The 27239-nt window shown below is 43.9% G+C and overlaps 1 protein-coding gene across 1 annotated transcript; it reads right to left on the minus strand.

The window, feature by feature from the left end:
• Positions 1-16168: 16168 nt before the first annotated feature.
• Positions 16169-16639, minus strand: LOC123327165 (putative uncharacterized protein DDB_G0290521). Its single transcript, XM_044922767.1, has one exon. The coding sequence runs from the start codon at positions 16637-16639 to the stop codon at positions 16169-16171; it is 471 nt and encodes a 156-aa protein (XP_044778702.1).
• Positions 16640-27239: the final 10600 nt, after the last annotated feature.

The following is a 27239-nucleotide window of genomic DNA, read 5'->3' on the forward strand; positions in this document are numbered from 1 at the left end:
CCAAATGTGTTCCTTTTTGTGTTCCAAATACCAACATTCAGTGGTAATACCCAAGAGCTCAGTGCCTTTATACAAAGGATCGAGTTCATAATTCAACTTTACCCATCAACCGATAGATTGCAGTAGATTCCCAACGAATATCCCAGTTATCCGGAGCAACAACTTGTCCAACCCTAATGAATGCGCTCATCAGCGTATATAAAACCCAAACACCTTGTGAACACCCTTCAGCGGAAGTATCCGTAAGATCGCCGAAGAGTTAGAAATTAAATCATTCACAATATCAAATAAACTTATGCTAGAAAATGATATCAAAAATACCGTATTATACAAGTTAACCCCAAAGGAGTTTCAATTAATAAAAATAATATATTTTTTTTTTATTTGTGTTAGGACCGTAAGGTCTTTATTAGTTGATTGCAAAAACAAAAGTGATTTTAGTTTGACAAATTTGTCCCTACCTAACTTCGCCTGCCCACCTATGCTGCCGGCGTCGGTGGTGCCCTGCTTTGATTTTGGGCAGACGCTACGTCTTCACTTTTATGTTATGCAGGTGCAACTATGTTTCGCAACCGGACCCCATGTACCTTTGTTGACGAGTGTTTCGCAAGCGGATACTCGAACAGTTCCAAATGTTTTTATCAAAACATTTGTGGTGTTAACTTACACAAATGCATTATATAATACAATCAAAGAAGTAATCATGAGAAATTGCCCGTTAGCTAATTTATGACTCTTGCTAGACAGGACATTACGACAGTATCTAAACTCAAACCAATAGCACATCAAGAAAGTGTATATGAAATAACTTTCAATGACCGAACAAAACCCCAAAATAATTCCAATCCTAACACAATCCAACTCCAAACCTCTAAGAATAATGCAAACTATCAAATTTCATGAACAATGCTATGCATAATACAAATAAATCAAATCCGAACACTACTCCAAGACCCTGCGAACCAAATCCAAGGTTAGCAAACGAATTCACACAAAAACTAAATACAGGTAGAGTCTAGAATCCTTTAAATTTTCAACAAAGAAGTAATATACCCTACCGTCAAACGGCAGAGAGAAAGTGATAGTGCCCAATACAGAATGGATACAGGATGCGAAAATTTTCTTCAAACAGCCTCGGAATAAGAAAGTGAGTCAGAGGAGGAGGAAACCCATTCTTAATAATTACAATGCATAATATTACTCTCAAATGCTTAGTAGACTCTGGTTCTTCAATTAATATTATGAAACAAAATTTCTTTAATTTCACAATCAAACCTTCTAAAGTAAAATTCCACACTATAAATGGCATTATAACGTTGAACCAAAGCGATTCATTGCAGTGAAGCAAACTTTGTCCCATTAAACAAACATTCTATATTCACAACTTTTCAGAAAACTATGACTTACTATTAGCCAGAAACTATTTAGAAACAACTAACACTCAAATTAATTATTCAACACAAACAGTCACTATAAATGGCTACACATTTAAAATGTGGTACGACCACATCCAAACAAATGAGCCCTAGGCTACCAATGATTGCCCAAGGTCATTTAACCCAGAGGAAACCCCTCTACAAACACCAAAAAGGAGAAAACCCTCCTGAAAATTAAGCGGAAACCCCACTTAAAATCAGATGAGTCAAAGGTCTCCAATGAGTGCCCCAGGTCTAACCCAGAAGAGTCCAAGACTACCCATGAGTGTCCCAAAACTTCTAAATCTGAGGAAAATTCTCTTATTACCCCATACATAGAAGAAGCCCTTCTAGTAACATCCTCTATCTACGCCTTAGATTACGAGTTAAGAGAATCTATCGTATTCAGATTAGAACATCTAAATACAGAAGAAAGGGAGCAACTTTCCCACGTTTTTCTTGAATACTGTGATATTCAGTACAAAGAAGGTGCAACTTTGACCTTCACAAGTACGATTAAACATTCTATTCATACAAAACACGAAGACCCTATCTATAAAAAAAAACATATAAATACGCCCAAGCGTTTGATCATGAAGTCAACAGGCAAATCAACGAAATGATAGAACAAAAAATAATTAGGAAATCTAAACCCCCCTATTGTTCTCCAATTTGGATTGTGCCAAAGAAAAGTGATGCTTCTGGTAAACCAAAATATCGATTAATCATAGACTATTGTAGTCTCAATGAAATAACCATTGACTACAAATTCGATATTCCAGTAATGGACGAAATATTAGACAAGCTTGGACGCTGTTAATACTTCACAACCATTGATCTAGCTAAAGGCTTTCATCAAATTCAAATGGACCAGCAATCAATATCCAAAACAGCATTTTCAACTAAACATGGACATTACGAATATACTCGTATGCCTTTTGGTCTGAAAAATGCACCTGCAACATTTCAACGCTGCATGAACCTTCTAGAAGACTTGATTTATGTTTAGTTTATTTTGATGATATTATCATTTATTCCACTTCATTGGAAGAACACATAATGTCACTAAAAAGGGTATTTGATAAGCTATTATCAGCTAATCTAAAATTGCAACTTGATAAATGTGAATTTCTGAAGAAAGAAACAGAATTTCTCGGTCACATTATCACAACAGACGGTATAAAACCAAACCCTAAAAAAATAAATGCAATTATTAATTTTCCTATTCCTAAAACCACAAAAGGAATAAAATCATTCCTTGGACTCTGCGGATTCTACCGTAAGTTCATTCCCAATTTCGCAAAAATAGCAGTAATTGACACAAAAGATAATGATTAAAAGTACTCATTACGTCCGATCCAATCCTAATATACCCCAACTTCGAAAAGAAATTTTCACCGACAACAGACGTAAGTAATATAGCCATTGGTGCTGTATTATCCCAAGAGCATAAACCCATCTGCTATGCAAGCAGAACTTTAAAGGAACCCGAACTTAACTATTCGGAAATAGAAAAATAACTATTAGCTATACTATGGGCAACAAAATATTTCAGGTCCTACCTATTCGGTAGAAAGTTCGACATATTAAGCGAATTAAGCCACTTGTATGGCTAAGTAACATAAAATACCCCAATATGAAATTACAGAGATGGAAGATAAAACTTAACGAATACGATTATAATATTCAATATCTACCCGGTAAAGAAACTCATGTAGCTGACGCTCTATCTAGAGTTCCAATTCAGGAAAACTTACTAGGAGAAGATGACCCAGCTTCCCTTCCCACAGCAGCTACTGTGCATAGAGCACACAAAGACAACCAAATACACATTTCAATAACAGAAAGACCTCTTAATTATTATAACAGACAATTCGAATTCATAAAAGACAATTTTGACGGCGCGCAAATAATAAAATATTTATATAAAACCAGAACAAAAATCGGTTATAAAGAAGTGACTGATACCATTGCTAAGGATCCAATTAAAGAATACTTCTGCACTAAGAAAAGTGTTATTTACTTCCCTGATGAAATCGACTTTCAAATATTTCAAAATGCGTATATTCAAATCATAAGTCCCGATAGTTTCACTAAAACTATGAAAACTAGTAGTAAATTAATAGACATTCAAACATACGCCCAATTCAAAGAAATCATTCTCGAAACACATAAAGAATTATTACACGCTGGTATAGAAAAGCTCACACTTCAGTTCAAAGAACTTTAGAACTATAATCTTGATTATCCAAAACTTATCCAAAACATCATAAACGAATGTGAAATCTGTAACATCGCTAAAACCGAACATAGAAACACAAAATTAACCCTTGAAACAACCGCAGAAACCTTTAGTCCCAGAGACAAGTATGTCATGGATTTTTACTTAGTAAACAATAAACAATTCCTATCATGTATTGACATTTATTCTAAATATGCCTCCCTGATATAAGTAAACAGTAGAGATTGGCTTGAAACTAAAAGAGCTATTTTACGCATATTCAACGATATGGATAAGCCCATAGAAATAAGAGCCGACAAAGACTTCATGTGCATTGCACTTAAACTTTGGTAAGAATCAGAAGGAGTAACTCTAAATATAACAACAATTAAAAATGGAATCTCTGACATTGAGCGATTTCATAAAACCGTTAATGAAAAATTAATAATAATAACAAGCGAAAATGAACCTGAAAGCCAATTCACAAAATTTGAAAAAATACTTTACATTAACAATCACAAAACAAAACACAACACAACTGGTCGAGCCCCAGCAGACATCTTCATTTTTGCAGGAAGCCCTGCCTATGACCCTCAACAAAATAAAGTAAACAAAATTTACAAACTCAATGAAAACAGACACAACACAACCTTTAAAGAATCCCCTCTAGTTAGATCAAAAACGACTAACCCATTCAAAAAGACAGGAAATTTAAGACAAATAGAAGATAAACATTTCGAAGAAACAAATAGAGGTAGGAAGGTAATACGCTATAAGTCTAAGTTTAAAAAGAAAAAGAAAATTAATAAAAGTAAATATAATAACGATAATTCCAGGCCTACTCCCGAGCATGATGCTCATGCTATGCCTCCTATCGACAATAAACACACAATACCTAGATGTAACCCCTATCCAGTCCAAAAACGGCTACCTAATCTTTCAAACCGGATCAATAGATTTACTGATAAACCATGAATATCATTACTTATCTATTAACTTAACTAAAACAGAACATACTTATGAAGAACTTATTAAACAAACTCAACCTTTTAATAACTCACCACAAATACAGTATCTAGTAGAAAAACTGAACAGAGAAGTGAACGGTATACGAATTTTAAAACGTAGTAAACGCGGTCTTGTTAACTTTATGGGAACAATTTACAAATGCTTATTCGGTACTTTAGATCAAGAAGATAAAGAAGTATTACAACAACAAATAGCCGACATCTCTAAAAGTAATCTACAAATAAGCTAACTTAAACATGGAATAGAAGTCAATAACCAAGAAATCGAATTGAGCAATTATTTAAATAATAACTCTGAAGGAGAACAAATGATAAATTTAATAATTTTCAACTTACAACAATTCACTGAATACATTGAAGACATAGAGCTTGGTTTGCAACTGACAACTGAGCTCAATTTTTCGGAGCTCCTCTCTTTACGGGAGAAAAGACGTTTAAAATTTATTCTTTTGAACTTCGCTCTTAAGCTATCCCAATCTGCCTTTATACACGCAAACATGTCTCCATGAGTTAGTTTAGTACTGAGTACGCTATCAATTGCCATAAGCCCACTTAAACTTCGTTGTCCAATATCCAACCTAGTGATAATCCAAAGGCTCTAGTTCTTCCTTTATTGGTATTAATAAAAACGTTTAATAATACATAAAAAACCCAACTGTGTTTTTTTTCTTATTAAACTCTTGTTATGAATTCGTATATATATCTATACCAATCTTGCCTTATATTTAAGTAATTACCCTTTTCATCTCGTTTTATACTAAAAACGTAGGTATTCTTAGGTAAACTTAGGTAATTCATATCGTCTTTAATAGCATCCGCACACAAAGTTTTGTCATCACGAGTTTTAATCTCTTAATATGCATTTCAACACAATTGGGTATTCATCAGACACTTTTCTAAGAATCTATATGATTACTTTGGCTTACCTTTAATTCTCTCACTGCGTCTAATTTGTTCTTGATTTTTATTTTCTTTTATTTTATCACCAGCTGCAGCCACCTGGATCGGTATTCTCGAGACAAATGGAATTTTCATTTAGATTTTCATCAGACTTCCTATCCGTATCCATCTCAAATGGTGCATTTCTTATATTTTCTTCAAGCTCTACTTGGGGACTCGTTAATTAAATATGTTGCTGTCAAAACAGCTTCATCCCAAAAACTTTTATTAAGTTTAGTACAGTTAATCATATAGCGAGCTTTTTCAGTGATTGTTTTAATCATACGCTCTGCAACACCATTTAGTTGTGAGGTATGAGGAACCGTTAAATGATACCTTTTTCAACACAAAATTTATGCATTTCATTAGAGAGATATTCTCTTCCATTATCATGAAGCAAACGCAAAAGTCATGAAACAAAAGTGCAAGTCAAAACGGAAGTAAACTGCAGAGCGCTTACCAAATACCTGAACGATGCCAAGGAAAATTTTTATTTTTATACCAGCTAAAATGCCTGAAATAAATCCTGAGGAAGCCCTAATAGAACAAGGTTTTAAGCCGAAATCAAAGATAAAAAGCCATAACCTCTTTTCAAGATCGTACTTGAACCAGACTCTTCGGCATTGAAGGAAAACGAGAGTCACCCCATTTACAAAATGCAATATCTCTTACACCGTAGAATCTCAAGAGCCGCATAAGCGCAAAGGACCTGTTCAGTGTGCAAATTGCCAAGAATATGGTCAGGGGGGGTAAAGTGTCCGGCCAGTAGTCGTCTCTCATTTATGCGTTGCCTCCGGATATAAATGACCAATATTCTTTGTCTTTCTCTGCAACCTTTATTTAGCGCCCGGGAGATACCTTTGACCTCTATAGTACTCCTTACTCTGGGAATCCTTAATATTTGTGCTGCCTCCTCTGAAATCAGCTTCTTCTGGGATCCACCGTCAATAAGCGCCCTCAACTCGTTGTAACCTCCAGCTTTGTTTTTCACTAAAACAACAGCTGTAGCCAATAGTGTGTCTTGGCCTTGCTTGAGGCTATTGCTGTTGATACTGCGTTTTGTGTCTTCATGAAGAAGGCTGTTGTGTCCTTTGGAGCATCGATTGCATGTAATTTCCTTTCTGCAATCGATAGCATTATGCTTTCGAAAGCATCTAAAGCACATGCTTTTCTTTTTTTTTGTTCTTTTAAACGAATTATTTTCTTTTTTCGATTGATTGTGCTCTGAATTTGAGACACTTTGTCATATCGTGGCCATCGTAAGAGCAAAAGGCACACGATCTAACTTGCACTTTGCACCACTAAATTTCCATGGTCGGTCCTTGTTGCAGCAGCCCATGCCTCAACCCCAAAAAAACAAACTGTACAGTACATATATGCAACGTAGGACAAATGTTCAAATTGAGCAGCTTGTCTTGGAAAAGCACCGCCTACTACGAGAATGACAATCTTATAGATTGCCATTTGCAAAACAAAGGCTCAAAAACGCAACTCGTAGATTAAGAAAGGAGCTAATCAACGAGCAGGAATGCGCACAACGCCGCTACATAGAGCAATTATCACCTTTTAGCACAAAATACCCATTATAGAGTGCACACCCACCTCTAAGACCTCCGTTAGAATCTGTTGTGCCAATAAGAAATTCTGCAGGTGAATGGGTCCGCAGCGATAAACACAGAGCTTCTACTTTCGCGGAGCACCTTCAAAACGTGTTTCAACCACACCCAGCAAAGAATAATTTCGTATTACAAGAGCAAACAGTTGTAAGCCAAACAACACAGGATCCAATAGAATTTCGACCAACTGAAATTGCTAAAATCATTAAGGAATTAAAACCTAATAAAAGCCCCTGCAGCGATCTTATAAACCCTAAGATGATCATCGAACTTCCATTTTGTGCCCAATCGAAAATCCTGAGAACCATCACCGGAACACCGTGGTAGGTTCGAAGTGATACCGTACATAAGGATTTATTCATACTTCCAGTCAGAGATGAAATAGCCAAACAAAGATATGCCAACCCAACGATAATTATTAGGGCCACACAAACTCATATCAGTTGCAATAGTGACTGTTAGTTAAGTACTTTTTAAAGATTTGTAAACTTATTGTTGGTCTCATAATAAGAAGCTTCAATAAACAAAGCAGTGCAAAAAAAAAATAAAAATTCAGCGTCCATATTGTCAAGCACAGCAAGTCGCCTGCGTGTTGTCCCTTCGATGGTTCAAACAAGACTAATTCACTCAAGCGTCGTCCTCTCGATGCGTTTCTTCTATTCCTCAACTTCACTTAATTATTTTATCATCCTTACTTCGTTTCCACGAAACTCTACCAAAACAAGAACAGGCGCCATGCTCATTTGATACACACAAATCATGCCCACTCAATAACGGAACGCTTTCTTTGAACTTTATTATTCGCTGCTCATTCTTAACGCAACGGATCAACCACATAATTTCTGTTACATTCAAATAATAATTATAAATAATACGTTAGATCTACTCAATCTCCGACAGATGTATTTCGTAAAATTATATGCATGTTCAATAAATACATATATTTAAATATAAAAATTCACTTTTATTTATTTTAATTATTCTTATTTGTACAATTTGTACCACACATAACCTTTCGAATTTAATATAATATAATATTTTTATGTATATTATAAGCCAGCTCATCAACCAAATAGTGAAACACTTCCATTTTTCTTACTATTCAATAATTATTTTACATAAGCAACAGATGGAACCGTGTACAGCGTATAAATTATTTATAGATTGATCGCACAGTCTTACGATACTATCGTCGTCAGGATTCCTCCTGAAGTGAAGGGCTTCCTTCGCTGTCTGCTCCGGGGAGCAGAAGATTATTATTTACGTTGAGAGGAACTTTCCCCTTTTGACTGCCAGCCTTGTGGTCTGGCAGAGTGGTTAATAAACATATGTTTTACGACGCTTAGTCGGAGTTGACGACCTGCCGCTCTTTGTTCTGGTAAATGCAAATTCAAACTGAAACTTACTTAAAATGATTCTTAAAGCTAACAAAGACTCGCAGCGGCCACGCAAATATGCTGTGTTTGCCGGCTGCACACGGGTTTCCGGCCCAATGCTGGGTCAGCACTTTGATATTATGTTTCACACACTGAGCTAACTGTTCTAGTTCGTTGGCTTGTGTTAACTACTCCCCCTTCAAGATTACGGCCGTCCTCGGATGGTCTTAATTCGGCAATCATCCCGTTTAATTGGATTGCAGATCTCCGCGCTCCGATGAACCGTAGACAGGTGATGCCGATACAAATCAATGCACAACCAATCGCTGCTGCGATACATATTATGGGATGGGAATGATTGGTATCTCTCTCCCGAACTCTTTGATGAACTCCAAGTTACGTTCACTCAGCTGGTGAAGATAGGGGAGACTCAGAATAACTCTGTTGGCGTTGATATTTAATGATGGGGAACTAGCTACCTCTGGAGCTCGTATTTGGGCCTTGCCGTGATTTATAAAGGTGGTGTCTTTTATCACGACGCGATCGTTGAAGGTGATGAGATGTGTGCCACGTTGATGGACTTCTGTTCCGTTGTCCACCGTGACCCTGGCTGGCCGGTCATTGATGATGATTCCCTCATCCACGCAGGTAAACGGGTGTAGGTCGCTTGGTTGTGACTCGCAATGCGCTCGAACTCCTGCGTGTACTTCCCTGGCGCATGAGCTACCATGTTGTCGGTTATTCGCAGCATAACCCCTTTGAAAGTGACCAGGAAAATAGTGACCTTCTTACAAGATAATTTTATTTTGGGGAATTTGATAATGAAGTGTATTATGTTAGAGGATTGTAGTATTTTTACAGACGATGCGATGGGTTCTTTCAGCCAAACTGATTTTAAGTCTACATGATCTAGGATATTTGGACTGACAATATTGTTTTTCGCCAGTGATACAGCCAACATTAAATTTTGTAACTTCATCATTAGTATTCTATTCCTAGCCAGCAGTGTCTTATATAAATGGCCGGTGTCAATTTGTGTATTTGTATGTGTTTGTAAGATTTGATTTACAGTGGTTGTTAATTGTAGTATAGTATAGTATTAATATTGATTTGCCTATTGTTTGACTGTGTCTACTGCCACTCTGTGAATATAACTCTTGCTAGAGCGCCGGAATCCAAGGTCCCCGCTACTACCTTATTATTAAGCATTAAGTAACTCTTAACGAATCCAGCGTGTCCCGAAGGTGAGAGGTGTCGTTTTCTAGCAACTTCCTCACGTGAGACTGTCAAAACATGTCGTTCATGCTGCTTGTTTCTTCTATTACGAGAATGTATTCCGAAAGATTTGCCGAGTGGGTCACGTACGCGAGTTCCTGCCACACCAGGATCTCTCCATCTATGATGGGGATGTACCTTGCTTGTGAATAGTGCTAGTGATGTGGCCTGACACCAATCACCGTGAGAGGAGGATGAAAATTCTGCGACTGTGGAAATTTATTTTTTAGTTGCTTTTTCTTGTTCTCTGAGGTTTATGACATCACCAATTCATTTTATCCTAAAACCTAAAACATCGTGCCTTTGGCAACGTACTTAATGTATATTAAATGGAAGCTTGCCAAACGGCTAGTAATAATAAAAAGCTTAAAATTAAGCGAGAGAGTCATTTTAAGTTGTCTTTGTAGACCACCCTTCCTTCAATGAGGACCGTGGTCCCCAGGTCTGCTTGTATGGCTTTTTCCTCACACAAGGGAGTGAGTTTATTGCCAAGCCTTCTATTAGTTTTGACCAAAACCTGCATTCCCTCTAGACCTTAGCGCGTCTTGGGCACTCTTAATTTGGTCAGCAATCCGTTCTTGTGTGTCGTCCGTGGATTCTTGTATTGCGTCGACTGGCCTCTTATCGATGACCGAATGGATTGATTTGTTACACCTGGTAGTGGCTAACAAGACCATCTCCACAGTATCACTTATGCCCTTGTCAATTTTCAGGCACCTGCCGAGCTCTAGTAGAAGGGGTGGCGCATTCGTGATGCTGACGCCAAAATGGTTGTCTAGCATGGCCGTGATCGTGTAAGATTTTTACGATGGCTCGTTGTCGCAGTAAATTACCTTGGCCTTTGGGAAGAAATTCATGATCTGTAACATGGCCGGTTTCATATCCTCAATTGTTATTGACGGCACATGCTTTACGACGGCGAATTTCGAAAACTTGTCAATGCAAGTGAGAAAATATTTTTATCCGTTGAGAAAATGTCTATGTGTAGCATTTCTCCTACATCAGAAGGAATTGGTGACTCTCCAATTTTCTTGGGATGCCTATCATACTTAGCTTTCGCGCATATTTTGCAGTTTTGGACAATTTCATTGGCCAGTTTGGTTATTTTTTGGAAGTAGTACTCTGTGAGAACCTGTTTCACATTTTCTTGGGCTGACCGGTGGGCCCTATTGTGTTCTGCTAATATGACTTCCCTCCTTTCCTCGACCCCAAATATGTCTGTAACACGCCTTTTGCAGTGCAAAAATTTTGTAGTCGGGAATCTCCGCATTAAGGCGTCCTGCACCGTTGCTAACGTGTGAAAATCGCAAGGGTTTACGCCCTTGGGGACTATTGCATCCGCAAGGTCATTGAGTAATGACTCCTTGTCGGTGAAGTTGATTGCATGTCGTTTCTTATTTTTGAAGAGAACGAAAGAGCGTTTTAGCGGAAAGCGGCCCTCTTCTAGAATTAGTTGGTTCTGGAAGCAGTTTAGGGGCTTATCCCTTGATTCTATGGTGTGGGTGAGGGAAATCTCACTGTGAATGGTCGCAACACATGATTCTGGGTCCTGTTCTTCTATGGCGTTAATTAGCTGCCTAGACAAGGCATCAGGAACCAAACTTTCTTCTCCCGGTAAATGGGCTCTTCGCTAGTCGTTCTAATCGTGGCCACTACCGATGAGTTATATGGCAGGGCCTCGTTGGGATCTGCGAAGGCGTTTTTTCGGATTTTGATCATCCCCAGAAATGCCTTCTTCGCCAAAGGTGGTGCATCTGCGCACTCCACGTTAGTGAAGTTGACGTCAGTGCATTTATGCAATGAAATCTTCGCAACAGATTTCAACAGATTTAACACAGGCCTGTTTTAACAGATCGGCCCCGATTATCCCGTCGAATATTGTAAAATCTAGTAGAATTAAAAAAGTTGCTTTCAAATTAAAAATACGAACGAAGCATTTTTTTTTTTTGTTACAGTGGTGGCGCCATGAATTGAGTGAACTTCGAAAGGAGAGTCCACCAGGCGGATACCCTTTAGCTTTTTCCGAGGTCGGATGAAATTTTTTGACGCGTCGGTGTCTAGATGGAAATTCGTTGGTACCCCTGCTACTCTTCGTATGATGACGGGTAACAGAGATTTTCCCCTACAAAATTTACGAAGTCAGAATCATACTCGGCAATGGCATCGTCGTCTATTTTCGGTTCCGCTTTGGAGGCGGCGGCGGCATATGCTCCTGTTTTTTCTTCCGCATTCTGCGAAATGAAGTTAATTTTTTGCTGTTTATATTCTGGTTGGTCTTTAATTCTGGTAGCCATTAGCTTGGGTCGGCTGCAGCAATTTAGAAAATTATGAATCGACCTCCATAGGCTCTGGCGTGTCGTTGTTTTTGTAATTTTTGACATTTTGCGGGTCGGCGTGAGCCTGTGCCTTATGCTGCCTATTGAAATACGGATTTTTGGTATGAGAGGTTGTATACCTAGAATTAGGCATAACAAATAAATATTTTAACGCTTGAAACAAGCAAGAGCCTCGTAGGAGTTACTAGAATCTGGACGGATACAGGTTGAAAAACTTCATCCACGCTGTTATCTAAAAACGTGTTGAACTTTATGAAAACTAAATTTATGAAATTTTTTTAATTGAAAGAGTATATATATATATATATATATATGTGCTATCGACGTGCTGCTAAAGCATAATAAAGCTTGTACTTATGAATTAGGTTGTGGGTCATGGTGGTCGTACTTGTCAAGTTGACGACCCTGCGCTTTTACAGTAGGTTTGCGATCTTTTTCTTCCTGACTTTTTGCAAAACTGTCTGCAAAAACCCACCTTTCGTGGTAAGATTCCACTTCTTGCGCTAAGGTCAGAGCTGACGGCATGTGTTTCGGCTTTGCCGCGAAAAGCACGTCAGTGAGGTTGCGTTTGAGTCCCGAGATGAAAATACGCAAGGCGTCCTCTCGGAATCTTTCGCACAATATTTTTGCCGTCGATGGCTCGTGAGACATATTTGTGAGTAAGGTGAGTATTTTCTCGACCTCATCATAATATTGTAACAGGGTAATGTTGTTTCACTGTCTTAAAGTGCTCATGTCTTGTTCAATGACATGCATTGGATGCTTGTCACTGTAAGTGAAATCGAGCCGATTTATAATGGCATCGAAATTCAGTACAGTGCCAAACGAGGATAAAACGTTATCGGCCGCGCCCCTAACTTTGTTTCTCATAATTGTCACTGCCTCGTAATGGCGAGCGGTGCCGTTGAAATTTTTAAATATGGCTATCGCCGCATGTCGCCACGAAACATATGATTCCTGTGACCCCGAGAATTCAGGCAAATGTTTAAAATAATATATTAAAATATTAGTTATATATATATTATCTATATAAAATATTTTAGTTATATGGGTTCGTGGGTTCTAATTACGGGGGCCACGGCTGAGGTGGGAGCGACATGTGCTGCTGCCAACCCCCTGGCTAGCTCCTAAATTTTCTGACGCATTTTATTTTGTGCGAGATCGTTTTTGGCGGTCTCGTCTGCTAAAGTATTGGCCACAATTGCCTGTATTACAGCTTTGAGCTGTTCTGGATCTATCGGCGTTGCAGAGGGATTCGCGGTTACACGTCTTAGAGGGGGAGCTTGATTTTCGCTATCGGACTCTGAGTCTGTGGAGTATGGCTTATTATTCCTATACTGTGAGAATCCGGGCTGCATGAGCATTTCAACTCGCTTAGGTATGCAAAAGCTGTCTGTGTGGGTGGTAGTTGACCAAAGACAGACAAACAATAAAAAAAGACAAAGGCTGCCGGGTCGAATGTCGCGCTTGAATCGAATGGAAATATAAAATGAAAAGCAACCGTACGCGCTGTTTAAAAAAAAAATTATATGATTTTTGTTTCTATTCACATTGATTTCTGTTGAAATTAATTTTTTTGTTTAAAATATTTTTTTTGTTAAAAATAATTTTTGTTGGTAATAATTTTTTTTTTTCACTGTAACATTGGCGTTGATTAACTGTAACGAACCGATTTTCTTATTTCACTCGCTACGGATTTCAGTGGCTAGCTCAGAGAGTTTGTGCGTTCGTCCCACCAAATTTATGATTTGTGTTATTGCCCGACCAAGGAAAAGCAGTGGGTTCTTACTATAGCTGTTTATTCTGCTATTTCTTATATTATATCTTTGGAGATCTCACTACTCCTGCGGCGCTTCTCCTGCAACGCCTTGCCACCGTGGTACTGCTTGCTCCTTGACGTGGACGACGAGTCGGCCCGGCCGGGACTAGGATGTTATGGGGCACGGTGTATCGTCCTTGGGCGAAGCAATGCTCGTCCTGGGACAACCTTTGCCGACCACTGACTCCACTGTCCTTCTCGAATCCGCTACGTCGCAGTCGTCTCCTCTGGAAGACCACCCACCGGTCGGTCTGGGTTTAGGATGTTATGGGGTAGGGGGAATCGTCCTGGGGCGAGGCAACGCTCGTCCTGGGACCACCTTTGCTGGCCACTGACCCTTACTGACACGTCAAGTTCTTGCCTTCCCTTCTGAAGGTCCTTCTGCCGGCCGGAACGGATTTAGGATGTTATGGTGCAGGGTGTATCGTCCGTGGGCGAGGCAACGCTCGTCCTGGGACCACCTTTGCTGGCCACTGACTCCACTGATCCTTGCGACACGCCAGATCCTTCTCCTCCACTCCCAGGATCTCCACTTGCTTGTGGTGATCGTCCTTCCGCGTCCTTCGGGCTTCTTGCCGCCCGATGCTGGCACGGCTCCTTTCTTTCTGACTTGACCGCGCGTTCACACTTCCGAGATCCTTCCGTTAACACTCCGACGCTCCTCTTTGCTCACGCACCGTTACCGTTTGACCTGTCTACCCTTGACTCGCTGAAGTCTAAGGTCTAGTGCGGTACCGTTAATTCACGGTCTTTCCGCTTTGCCCTTCATCGCGGCTGTTGCCAGGCCGCTCCCCACACGAGATTTGTGGTGAGTTTTAAGATTCCTTACACATCCCCCTTCCTTTGGAAGTTTTTAAAAACTGATGATCCCGGCGGTCCTCCGCCCAGGTGTATAGGCAGCTTCCTTGTTACTTCCATCCCGTGCTGCTGTCTATTCTGCTCCATCCGTTCGACATTCAAATTTTCCCGGCTTCCATTCACCGCTCATCCATTTTTTCGCCTGGCCACATCGCCGAACTCTTGTTATCGATATCGGTACGCGGCGTTGCCACTATCGATATTCCGGCGTTTCCATCTCGTGCCGATCGCTGCCTCCAGTGTGGCCGCATATGAGCATCCTATCGATCATACTATCGACCGATTGTCGCTATCGGGGCTCTCCCATCCCAATTCTTTTCTCACGTTCTTCGGTGTAGCAGCTCAATGATAGGTACGTCTAACGTTTTCTTGCGTATCGCCATATTAACGAATCCTCTCTTGCTTCCAGCTCCACCAACACATGTATGCGCCTTCATGCTCCGGGGGCGGCTGCCCCTGGCCCCGCGCGCCCCTGGAGGCCTGCCTGCCTTTCCCATTGAGGCCCGCTTGCGTCTGCGAGTGCCTCCTCGTCCCGCGCCTGCAGCAGCCCCGCGTCGTATGCTGGCCCGCGTGCCTGGCCCCGCGTCACCCCCTCGCGCGCTATCACGGCTGCTGCGGATGATACCCGCAACCATTTTTTGACTGTTACTGTGCCAGTGTTTGTTTATAAAAACCCGGACATTCGGTTTGTTATTGCCGTCCGGCGTTCTTTTTTCAGCGACTGCGACCCTTACCTCCCCGCCCCTCCTTACCTTAAGGCGGTAGCGCTGCCCGCCAAGCTCGAATAACTTGGTCCAGTGCACTCTTCGCTTCCGTGCCCCTTGTCGAGCCGCTTTCTCGGCCACCCGGAGCAGCCAGTCTTCCGTTGGCATCTCTCTCCACCTCTGCTCGTCCAGCGACGCCTGCTTGCAGTGGCATGGGCGCGGCGGCTGTTGCCGCGCTTCCGGGCACGACGTCTGCCTCGGCAGCCTTGGTGGTGGCGGCGCCACACCTGGTACAGGCCAGCACTCCCTCTTCTTCGGGTTTACTTCTCCCGGGCTCTCCTCCCTCGGGACCTCCTTCTCCGGCCTCTTACCATCTGCACGGGCGCGTAGTCGCGGATCGCTTCCGCCTCCTCCCAAACACGGGCTTCCGGCGCGTGCTCGGTCTCCATCGATGCGGGCCACGTCCACGTCACCGACTGTTGGTGCCACAGACGCCCTCCCATCTCGATCGTGCGGCCCACCTGGCCGACGTGTGGCTGTGGAATCTCCTGGTATCTGTCATACCGTGGTAATTCCCCCTCCTAGGGTGGTGGTGTCGGCGTGCGAGGTTGCGGCGGTGGTGTTGACGGCATGCGCGTCGGCCGTGGTGGCTTCAGCAGCGGCGCCTGCGCCGGCGTCGGCCGCGGCGGTGTCAGCATGTCCACCGGATCCTCGGTCGGCGGCGCGACTCCGAGGCTTATCCGTCCCTGGCCCTGCGTAGCCCGTCGGACGCTCCGGTAAGCCATCCGCGCGGTCTCATCCTCGTCTGATGACACCTCCGGCGTGACCGTCTCACCTCCGTCATCGTCTTCCTTGCTCGGTTGGTCGTCCTCGAGTTCGACGTCCGGAATTTCCTCCGGGTCCTCCACACTTCCCGGGGATGGAGATCGCGACACCAGGGGTGACGCCAGGAGCTGGAGGTAGGAATCGGAATCCCTACTCCATATCGCCCCGGGCTGTTCCCCGGCGCCGGTCTCTCGTACTCCCTGGGCGTGAAAAACGTGTGCTGCCATGGTGATCTCAAATTGAAAAGACCAGCTCGAGCCCCGCTCTCCGCGACGAAACGTCGGTTTTGCTTCTGCTCCTTGTGCCGTTATTCCGTGGGCCCGTACCGGTAACGGAGCTTTTCCCGTCCGTATACTCGCCTCCCACCACTGCTGCAGGGATCTCTGCCTGGGCCTCCAAGGCACTCTTCAACTCGTCTTCCGTAGTGAGCTCGTCGAGGTCGCGAATCACGAATACCTTGGATTGAGTTAACGCGCGAAGGCTGGCGCGGTCTCCTAGCACCGCTCCCATGTCCATCTTGAGCTTCTGCGTCAAGTCTTGGGCAGAGGCACGTAGCTCGAGGAGCAGTTCGCCTTTGGCCGTCTTCTTCACCCTTGTTACGTTCGCCCCGATGGCCCTGAGCCTAGCGTCCTGCCCTCTTGTGACCAGCGACAGCACTTCACTGTACGGTAAGCCAGCTGAGGTTGTGATAACCAGCGCATCTGGCCTCTCCCTCGGCGGTCTCTTCTTGCGCGGTCCGGGCGGTTGCTGCAATCTTGGTTGCGACTTCATTCCCGCTACAGTGGCTTGGGGCGGAGCCCTTGGTAGGCGCTTGGGTCCCGCAGCCTTCTGGTGGTCGGGTCGCTGGGCTCTCTTCGCAGACAGCGCCGTGCGATCCTTTGGCTTAGGACTAACCTTACCGTTGCACGGTTCTTCGTGACTAGCATCTGCTCATGCCGTGCGTCCGACCTGCGATTTCTCTGCCTCCGGCAGCCTAGTGGGCAGCTTTAATTGGAGCTCCTTCAATCTGGCGAATGAGTTCTTCATAGCCAGGTTAATGCCCCGTTATGGTTGACCTTCGTCAGAAGGTCGTCCAGGATTGCTCCCATCTCCTCGATTTCTAGCTGGGGGGTCTTAACCCGATTTGCTAGTTGAGCTCTGGTAGGGGGGGATGTCGCTTCCAATGGTCTCTTGGGGGTGCCATCGCTCGGGTTTTGGGGTGGGGTCCTTAGTACCTATGACCTTTTCCCAAACGCCAAGCTTTCTTCTTCTTTGCTGGGTGCACTTGTTGCATTGCTTAGTCCGAGCAGGGCAAAAAAAAAGTTGCGACGGTGGGAGATATACCGCTCCAGCTCGGTCGCCAGAACCCCGAGTTTATAGTGTTCCGCCTACGCGGGGGGGTTGGCTATTGGTCTGCTCCTTGACTTTTTACACTCATCTTCTGACTCTCCTGCTCGGTTTATGGATCTGTCTACGGGTTTCCATGGGATGTTGCCAAGGATAACCGTTGGCCGCCCATTTATGTATGCTACGCCCGGAGAACAGATCGTTAGGTGACTTCCGTAGCTGCTAGCTTTTGTCAGTGAGTGCACTGAGAAGAAAGCGCCACCTATGCCAGGGCACTCGTGCAGCCGACCAGCGCTGCCAGACCTGGGAGCTTTGCCGTTTACCAGCACTGCTATCCCAGCTGACCAGCTGGCGTTACTGGCAAGTGGCAGCCACCCCAACAACACACGGAACAAAGAGAAAATAGCGAAGAGAAAGTTGTTTGCTACTCTCACCCTGTCCTGCCCCATGGCCCTGAAGATCGTCGTCGGCGGGCGATCCCTGGACCCTTGGATCTGTGCCTACTGCTGGTGAGTACAGCCCAAACTTTGTGCGTTGGGGACTGCCGCTCCTGACCCTGTCGGGCCGGCGCGACCCGGAAAAATTTAGAGATTTTCCAGGAGCGCCAACTCGATGCACTTCGCGCGCGCGCAACTTTTTTTTGTGTGTGTGTGTTGTTGTTGACTTCTGCTCCGTATCGATACCTTGTGTCGTCTTCCCCCTTTCCTCCCCAACGATTTGAGTTGTGTTTTTTTTTTTTTTTTTATTTATCGAATTGTCCTGGCCCGCCGGCGCCCGCGCTTCCCAGCTTCAGATCGCTGATGTGTTCAGTCTTTTCTTTCTTGGTCGTTTTGTGTTCCAGGACGCATATTACTGGTGACGTGAATTTCTTTATCGTGTACCGCCCGTCAAATCTTGGGGCCAATTTTGCCGCGAAACCTTCGGTTGCCTTTGACAGGTGGTGCTCTTTGGCCCATACTGTGTCCCGCACCATGGGTTTCCATGGCCGTCTTCTGAGATTATAGTGTCGTGCCTGATCCTGTGCTGCCTTCTCCATATTTCTCCTCACCAGTTCGAAGATTTCTTTTAATTTTTCGGCGTTTTTTCGTAAAACAACACGTTGGGCAGCCTCGGCTCCCTTCCCTGCGTTATAAACGCCGGCGAGTATCCTGTGATCTCCGCCACACTTGTGTTGACCGCTAGCTGCAGCTCCGGCCAGTGCTCGTCCCATGTCCTCTGATCGGCACCTGTGAATTGCGCGATCATTGTTTTGACGGTCCTGTTGGCCCTTTCCATAGGGTTCCCTTGCGGAGTATATGGAGCCGTGAGCTGCTGTCGTACCCCCAGCTCCTCCAGAAACTTCCTGAACGCCCTACTTGTGAACTGCACGCCGTTGTCTATGATCATCACTTTGGGCACTCCGTATCTGGCCACTATCCGCTCTCGAACGGAGTTTCGCAGCGTCTCAGTGGTCGCCCTTCTCATAGGGACGATCTCGGTCCACTTTGAAAATCTGTCCACCAGGACCAGCAGCATCGAATTTCCATGCTTCGATCGTGGCAAAGGGCCCACGAAATCTGCGCACACGGTTGCCCATGGTTCTGCCGGCACCTGTGTTAACATCTTCTCGGCCGCCTGTAGCTGGCTGGGCTTGTACTTCATGCAGCTCTCGCAGTTTCGCACGTACTTTCTTACGTCTCGATGCATTCCCGCCAATGATACCGAGCTGCAATCGTCTTGCGGCTTCCCAAGTGTCCTGCAGTTGGCATGTCGTGGTTTTCGGTCATGACGCGCTGTCTCTGCCCGATCGGTACACACATCTTCCACGATGCCACCTCCTCGTTGCCCGCACGATGCAGTATGTGCCGGTACAGCTTGCCGTCTTCCTCCAAATAGTCCGGAAATTTTTGTGGCTGCTTCCTCTCTCTTCTTCGCATCTCCTCCAACCACCTACATCCCTGCTGCTTTCTCGGTTGTTCGTCGTTCTCCACGCTCACTCTTCGGCTCGTCTCCTGCAGTGGTTGTCTTGAAAGCGCGTCGGCGACGATGTTCAGCTGGCCCTTCCTGTACGAGATCTCGAAATCGTACTGTTGCAGCTCCAACGCCCACCTCGCTATCCTGCCGGACGGACTCTCGATGTTATTCAGCCATTTCAGAGCCAAATGGTCCGTGATGACCTTGAAGTAGTAACCCTCCAGGTACGGTCTCAACTTCCTGACCGCCCATACTATTGCTAAACATTCCTTTTCCGTTGCCGAGTAGTTCCTCTCAGCTGCGTTCAGCGTTCTACTGGAGTAAGAGATTACTCGCTCGCCTCACTCGGAATGCTGTGTAAGGATTGCACCCAGCCCATAATCGCTGGCATCCGTCTGTAACACAAACGTTTTCGTGAAGTCGGGGCACGCCAGAATCGGATCGGCGACCAGTCTGGCCTTGACGGCCTCGAACGCGGCTTGGTGGGCGTCTTCCCATTCCCATTTTGCCTGCTTCTTTAGGAGCGCTTTCAAAGGCTGTACTAGCGTCGCAATATCGGGCACGAAGCGTCTGTACAACGATGCGACTCCCAAGTATTGCCTCAGCTCCTTCACGTTTCCTGGCGGCTTCAGTTGCGCTATTGCCGCTACCTTCTCAGGATCCGTTCCATTACCTTGATTCGTCACGCGGTGACCCAAGTATTGTAGCTCCTTCCTAAAGAATTTGCACTTATCCGCATTTACTTTCAGGTTCGCCGCCCGTAGCCTCTGGAACACCTCCTTCAAGTTGCGCATGTGTTCCTGCAGCGTCCGTCCGATCACTATGATGTCGGCCTGATATGGGCTTCTAGACGGCTCGATACATCCTTTCTCCAGCAGCTGGTCGACCTTGGCGTTGATCTCCACTTGCATCTTGGGGTTTTTTGGGTAGTGTCGCTGCTTGACTTGTTGATCGTCCTTCATCGTTATTCGGTGCACTGCCACTGTTGACGTTCCTTGAACGTTTTCTAAACTGGTTAACTCCGACCTCAGGAATTCGTCCACGTCCTTTTCTGAGAAGTCACCCGTCGCCACGACTGCCACTGAAAGCTTTTCCTTTGGCCTGCTTTGTCCCGTGGAGCACGGAGAAGCTCGGGAGTCCCGTACGGAGGTATAATTACGGTCAGTCCGGCGCACTCCACACGTGCTCTCACTTTGTTAGGAAATCCCAACCCAATACCAGTGCGTCGATTATGTTGTGTAGGATCAGTTGCATCCGAACGGTCCTTTCGCCGAGTCCTATATCGACTTCGATCATCGATGTGACATCTTCGTACCGTCCATCTGCTATTCTCACTTCTCTTCTCGTAGGTAAAACCTCTCTGCCGCCTGCAACCTGTCCGCCAGCTCCTCGCTTATAAAGCTGGCCGTGGCTCCAGTGTCCACCGTGGCCTCTATCTCTACTCCGTCTATGAGCACTGTGGCGGACAGTTGCCTTTCTTCCGCCTTCAGATTGCCCATTAATTTTGAAGGGCTGCATCTTGCGAACCCAGGTTGCCCCTCTGAGGGTGGGGTCGCATGGCGTTTCCCGTGTTTCCCGATCTGTGGCAGCATTCCGAAGTCCTTGGACCGGTTCTCCCGCAGGTCCAGCAAAAATTGATCGGCCGGTTCCTGCACTCCTGAGACCAGTGGCCCTGGCCACCGCATCTGTGGCAGGCTTGTGCTGGTTTTGGCACAAAATCGAGCGTCTCTTCTGTTGTTGTTGTTCCTCGCCGGGTCTGCGGGGTCATCCTGGCACCTTCTGCACACCACGTTCTGATCTCCCCTCGGGAATTCTCGCTGGTGGCGGGCCCTATTATTCCGCTCTAGATCGAACCGTTCCCTTTGGGTGTCCAGCTCTTCGAACTCGTCGGCCAGAGCCATCAGGGCATCCAGATGTCGGCACTCATACGGGCGTATAAACATGCGTAAGGCTGGCGTGCTGTTTTCCCTTATTCTGGCCAGCGTCTCCTTCTGCGACATTCCTAAGGGTCGCACCAGGGTCTGCATGTCCACCATGTAGTCCTTAAAGTTTTCGTGCCGCTGCTTCCTCTGCCTGACCTGGTGCGCCAGCTTTGTCATGAACCCTCTAGGCAGGACAAATTCCAGGAAGCTTTGTATGAACTCGACCCATGTCTCCCAGAACTTGTTGTTGGCAAAAAACCACTTTAGGGCCCTGCATGTTAGTAGTTCCGGCATCGCTCTTGGGATCTGGTTGATGTCGAGTCCATATGTCATTGCTGACCATTTCACCTGTTCCAGGAACTCCAGCGGGTTCTCGTTCCCGTCGTAACGGAAACTCCACTCTCGCACTTGTTTCGCCACCTTTGCGTAGTCCTGCGGTGCTGCCCTTGCGGTCTCCCGCCTATCATGGCTGGCTTCCCGCCGCTCCCTTCTTCCGCGGCTGCTGTCTCGGCGTTCCTGTCCGATCGTGCCTTTCAGATCTGCTTCCGCTGGCCTCCGCCATGCTAGCGAAGTCGAGGCTCCTCACCAGGCCTTCTACGCCTGTGACTTTCACCTCTACGGCCGGTCTCCTTCCATACTCCTTTTCCAGCGCTTCTATAATTGCGACAGATTCAGGCTCATCTGGGGTCTGGTCGATGAACTCGGACAACGTCTTCCGCATTTCCTCGACCAAACCTTCCAGCTTTATTCCGATTGCTCTTGCTAACACTCCGACGCTCGGCCTCCCTCCGTACGCGATCTCGCTGTCTCACTAACTGTCCCGCATCCGTGCTCGCTCCTACCCTTTATAGGCCTCAGGGATCCCGTTATTTCCCTTTTTGCGCACGGCCCGCTCGGGTACAAGGTCCACGTATTGTACCGTTACCGTTTGACCTGTCTGCCCTTGACTCGCTGGAGTCCAAGGTCCAAAGCGGAACCGTTAGTTCACTGTGCGTCCTCTTTGTGCACGCACCGTTACCGTTCGACCTCTTCGCCCTTGGCCAGCTGTAGTCTAAGGTCCAGTGCGGCTGTTGCTAGACCGCTCCCCTACACGAGATTTGTGGGAAGTTTTAAGACTCCTCACATAACAATGTATTTTTTTTAACGCTTCTGTGCAGAGGTTTGTGGTACATAAAAATATTAACAGACTTAAAATGCGATTAGCATCGGTTCCCACTCACATGATTTTTTTTGGTGTGTGTGTTGTTTCTTTATTATTCCCTTCAGTTCTCCCACGACGCTGTCTTTTGCCTTGCCGCAAATTTAGAAGCTATGTGGGCGGTGTTGGTGATGGTGGTGGTGGTTGGTGGTTTTTACCACTAGTTGAGAGCCAATTATTTAAAGATTAATCGCACCGCCTTGCGATGCTGTTGTCGTCAGGAATCCTCCAGAGGTGAAGGGCTTCCTTCGCTGGCCGCTCCGGGGAGTCCGGGGAGCAGAAGATTATTATTTACGTTGAGAGGAACTTTCCTCTTTTAACTGCCAGCGTTGTGGTCTGGCAGAGAAATTAATGAAAATATGTTTTACGACGCTTAGTCGGAGTTGACAAGCTGCCGCTCTTTATTCTGGTATATGCAAACTGAAACTTAAAATGATTCTTAAAGCTAACAAAGACTCGCAGCGGCCACGCAAATATGCTGTGTTTGCCGTCTGCGCACGGGTTTCCAGCCCAATGCTGGGTCAGCACTTTGATATTATGTTTCATACACTGAGCCAACTGTTCTAGTTCGTTGGCTTGTGTTAACTAATATAGCTTGGGATCAAAGAATCCTGAGCACGTCGACGTTGAATTATCCGTCAACAAAAAAACTAATAGTTTGGGATCCACAAATTCTGAACACGCCGTCGTTGAATTTTCCTACAAAAAAAAATTCATATTCTAAAATAATTTCAAATCAATTAAAGGATTTCAAAAATAAGACTTCAAGACTTCATTTTCGAACAGATATTCGAGGAGAAATAAATACTGACAATGATAGGGCAATTTATAGCAAACAGTATCCTAATGCTATGTCAGTTTCAGATCGATAGAATGCTAAAAGAGCAAATTATAAGACCAAGTAGAAGCCCTTATATTTCATCAGTCCTAGTAGTAACTAAAAAGGGTCAAAACGAAGATGGAACTCTAAAACATCGACTGACTATAAAAAATTAAACGAAAACACAATACCGGACAGATACCCGAGACAAGATCCATCTGTAATATTATCTAACTTAGGAAAGTCAAAATATTTCTCAACAATTAATTTGCAATCAGGATTTCACCAAATCTTAATGAAAGAGTCAGATATTGAAAAAACAGCAGAATAGAATAGAAAATAGAATACTTCAAAGAACAATAGATGATATATTAAAAAAACAAGTCGGAAAAACTTGCCATGTTTATATGGTTGATATAATAATCTTTTCAAATGCAACTGAACAACATTATACCGATCTAATTCAAATAATTAATATTCTATAACAAGCTAATATAAAAATCTCTCATGAAAAACTAAATTTTTTAAATAAAAAACAGCATTTCTTGGTTATATTGTTTCTTACAATGTCATTAAAACAGATCCAGAAAATATTTCCTCGACTATGAAGTATCCGGACTCCACAAAACATTAGAGAGCTTCAAAGTTTATTAGCACTCACTGGATATTACCGGAAATTTGTCCGAAATTACGCAAAAATTGTCAAACCTTTAACCAAATACTTAGGAGGAGATAATGGTAAGATTTGTAGCAGAATGTCCACAAAAATAACGATACAGTTAGATGACTCAGCTGTAAAAGCTTTTAACGAACTAAAAGATAACTTAATACCACGCGTTGAATTAGTTTAACCAGATTATAACAAAAAATTCACTGTCACAACAGACGCATCAGATCGGATCTGATCACATCGCATCTGCGCGGTTTTATCGCAGGATAAAAAACCACTTACTTTACTGTATATACTAAAACCTATGTTATCTAAAACCTTAAATAAAACCGTACAACTTTACGCCACAAATAAAGAAGAATTTGTAGTAGGCTGCTCCTTCTACCCTCTTCCTTTACTCTTAGTCATACATTCCTAGTCATACATACCTAATTATACATAGCCAATCTAGTCATAAGCTTATACATTCATACACCCATCCTTACTATATACATACATACAAATATTATCGAGAAACTTATCGACTGATCGACACGCCACTCTGCGCGGCAGTCAGTCGCTGTTGAACCAAGCTAGAGTACAGATCGAAATAAAAGAGACAATTCAAATAATATTCGAATGTTAACTTCTGTAAACGGCGGCTAAAATTTCAGAAGTGGGATTAATAATCCAAAATGGACGATAAAATCATCCTGAACGACTTTTCGCTGACAACTCTACAAGATTGGCTACGTATTCTTGGCCAAAATACGGAGGGCACAAAAGCCGAATTAATCGCGAGGCTGCAAGACATCCCAACGGCAGTTCGGGGCGATTGTCCACCGGAGCACCCCCAGAAAAACGCTCCACCAAGAAACGACATTTTTTCTTCACTGGATTTCCAGAATTGTGAAATTAACACCGATCATGTACGTGTGAATGCGATGAACAGAAAAGAGTCAACCGAAACTGGCAGTGAGCTACAGCAACTACGCGCAGAGCTAGCAGAAGCGATGGCAATGCTTAACGGAACACGATCGGGCTTGCAGTTCCAAGAACAACAACAACCAGAGCAAAGCAAGGCTACAGTTAGTTCCGTTATCCAGACGGCGCAGTTTACGCAGGATGGCGCCACAAAAGAGAACACAACATTTCACTCGCCGCAGCGATCCAACGAGAGAGCGGAGAGCCAGCGTTTTCCAGTTGATGTTCTCGCTCTCGCCAAAGAGACGATAACCGATTACGATGGGAAAACTTGCGCGCGTGCCTGGATAACAGTAGTCAAAAATATCGCACGCACTTTCAACATCGATGACAACCATTTACGCATCTTACTCATCACTAAACTTAAAGGAAACGCGCATGTCTGGTTACATGCGCACCCTGCTCGATTGATCGAACCAATTGACAATTTGCTTGATCAATTGTCATTGACTTTTGGCGAGCAATCATCCAAGGCTGAGATCCGGCGAAAATTCGAGAGTCGCAAGTGGAAAAGCGAGGAGAATTTCTGCAGTTATTACGATGAGAAGATGGCTCTCTCAAACGGAATAAACATCGACGACGACGAACTACTGGACCAGGTGATAGAGGGCATACCGCTGCAAAATTTCCGTACCCAAGCACGGATTCAATGCTTCTCTACTCCATCGGAGATGCTACGCGCATTTTTGAACATCCGTTTGCCAGCTCGGAGGGAGCCACCTGTACAGCCAACCGACTACAAAGATGCCATACGATGTGCAAACTGTAATTCAAGAGGACACAAAGCTGACATCTGCAAGAAGCCCAAACGTGAACCAGGTTCGTGCTACGCCTGTGGACAACTTGGACACCTGGTGGCACAATGTCCCACAAGGAAGAGCGTTTCAACTAATAATTATGTAAGATGGTTTAAAATTAATTTTTTTGAAAATGCTTATAAGCCTATAATTTCAGAATGCCTCATAGACTCTGGCAGTCCTTATTATATTATTGACGAGACAATGAAGTTAGCCCTAGTTAATACTTGCTATTTTGGTTTAAACAACTGTATTCTCAAAACACATGGACAAACCACATGTTATGTATTGAAAGGATCAATAAAAATATATTTTCGTTTAATCATTGTTTGCGACCAGTCTATGAGGTATAATGTTATTCTCGGCAGAGATTTTTTAACTGCATGCAATTTAAATTTAGACCCGTACACCTTGGGAATGATTGCGTTGAGAAAACCCATGGAAATAAACAAAAGATCAATGTATACTGAAAATGATAGTCCTGAGAAATCGTTAGAAAATGAAATTGTTAGTTCAAAATCGTTAGAAAATGCAATTGTTAGTCCAAAATCGTTAAAAAATGCAACTATTAGTCCGAAATCGTTAGAAAATAAAATCGTTAATCAACAGCAAGTCGTTAAGAGATGAAATAGTTAGTCAACAAAAGAATATCAGCAAATCAAAATTATCAGAAGATGAAATTGTTAACACTTCAAAAGAAATCGTTAGTTTTAAATTGCCAAAAGATAAAAACGTTTACGAACAATTAAATGACAACTTTGATAAGGAAGTACTAAGAATATGTCATGTAACTGAAAGTGAGTTAGAATACAAAATAGGAGAAAATGTTAGTAATAGGTTACAACTAGAATTCGATAGGTTGTGTAGAAATTTTTATATAAATGCAAAAAGGCCAAATGAACCGACAGTTAGAAGTGAAATACAATTGTGTTTGGAAAACCCGAAACCGTTTAGCTGTTCTCCTAGGAGGCTTTCATACACAGAAAAAGACAAGTTACAAAAACTATTAGACGAATATTTGGAAAACGGATTTATACGACCAAGCGACTCGGAATATGCATCGCCCATTGTTTTAGTGAAAAAGAAAACTGGAGACTTACGTATGTGCGTCGACTTTAGAAAACTTAATAAAATGACAATGAAAGACAACTATCCTCTACCTCTTATAGATGACTTGT

The sequence above is a fragment of the Drosophila simulans genome, chromosome 2R (genome assembly GCF_016746395.2).
Source record: "Drosophila simulans strain w501 chromosome 2R, Prin_Dsim_3.1, whole genome shotgun sequence".
NCBI lineage: Eukaryota > Metazoa > Arthropoda > Insecta > Diptera > Drosophilidae > Drosophila > Drosophila simulans.

Bases quoted from the DNA above. Each gene is read 5' to 3' on its own strand.
- LOC123327165 (XM_044922767.1), bottom strand. From the start codon at position 16,639: ATGGCAGCACACGTTTTTCACGCCCAGGGAGTACGAGAGACCGGCGCC.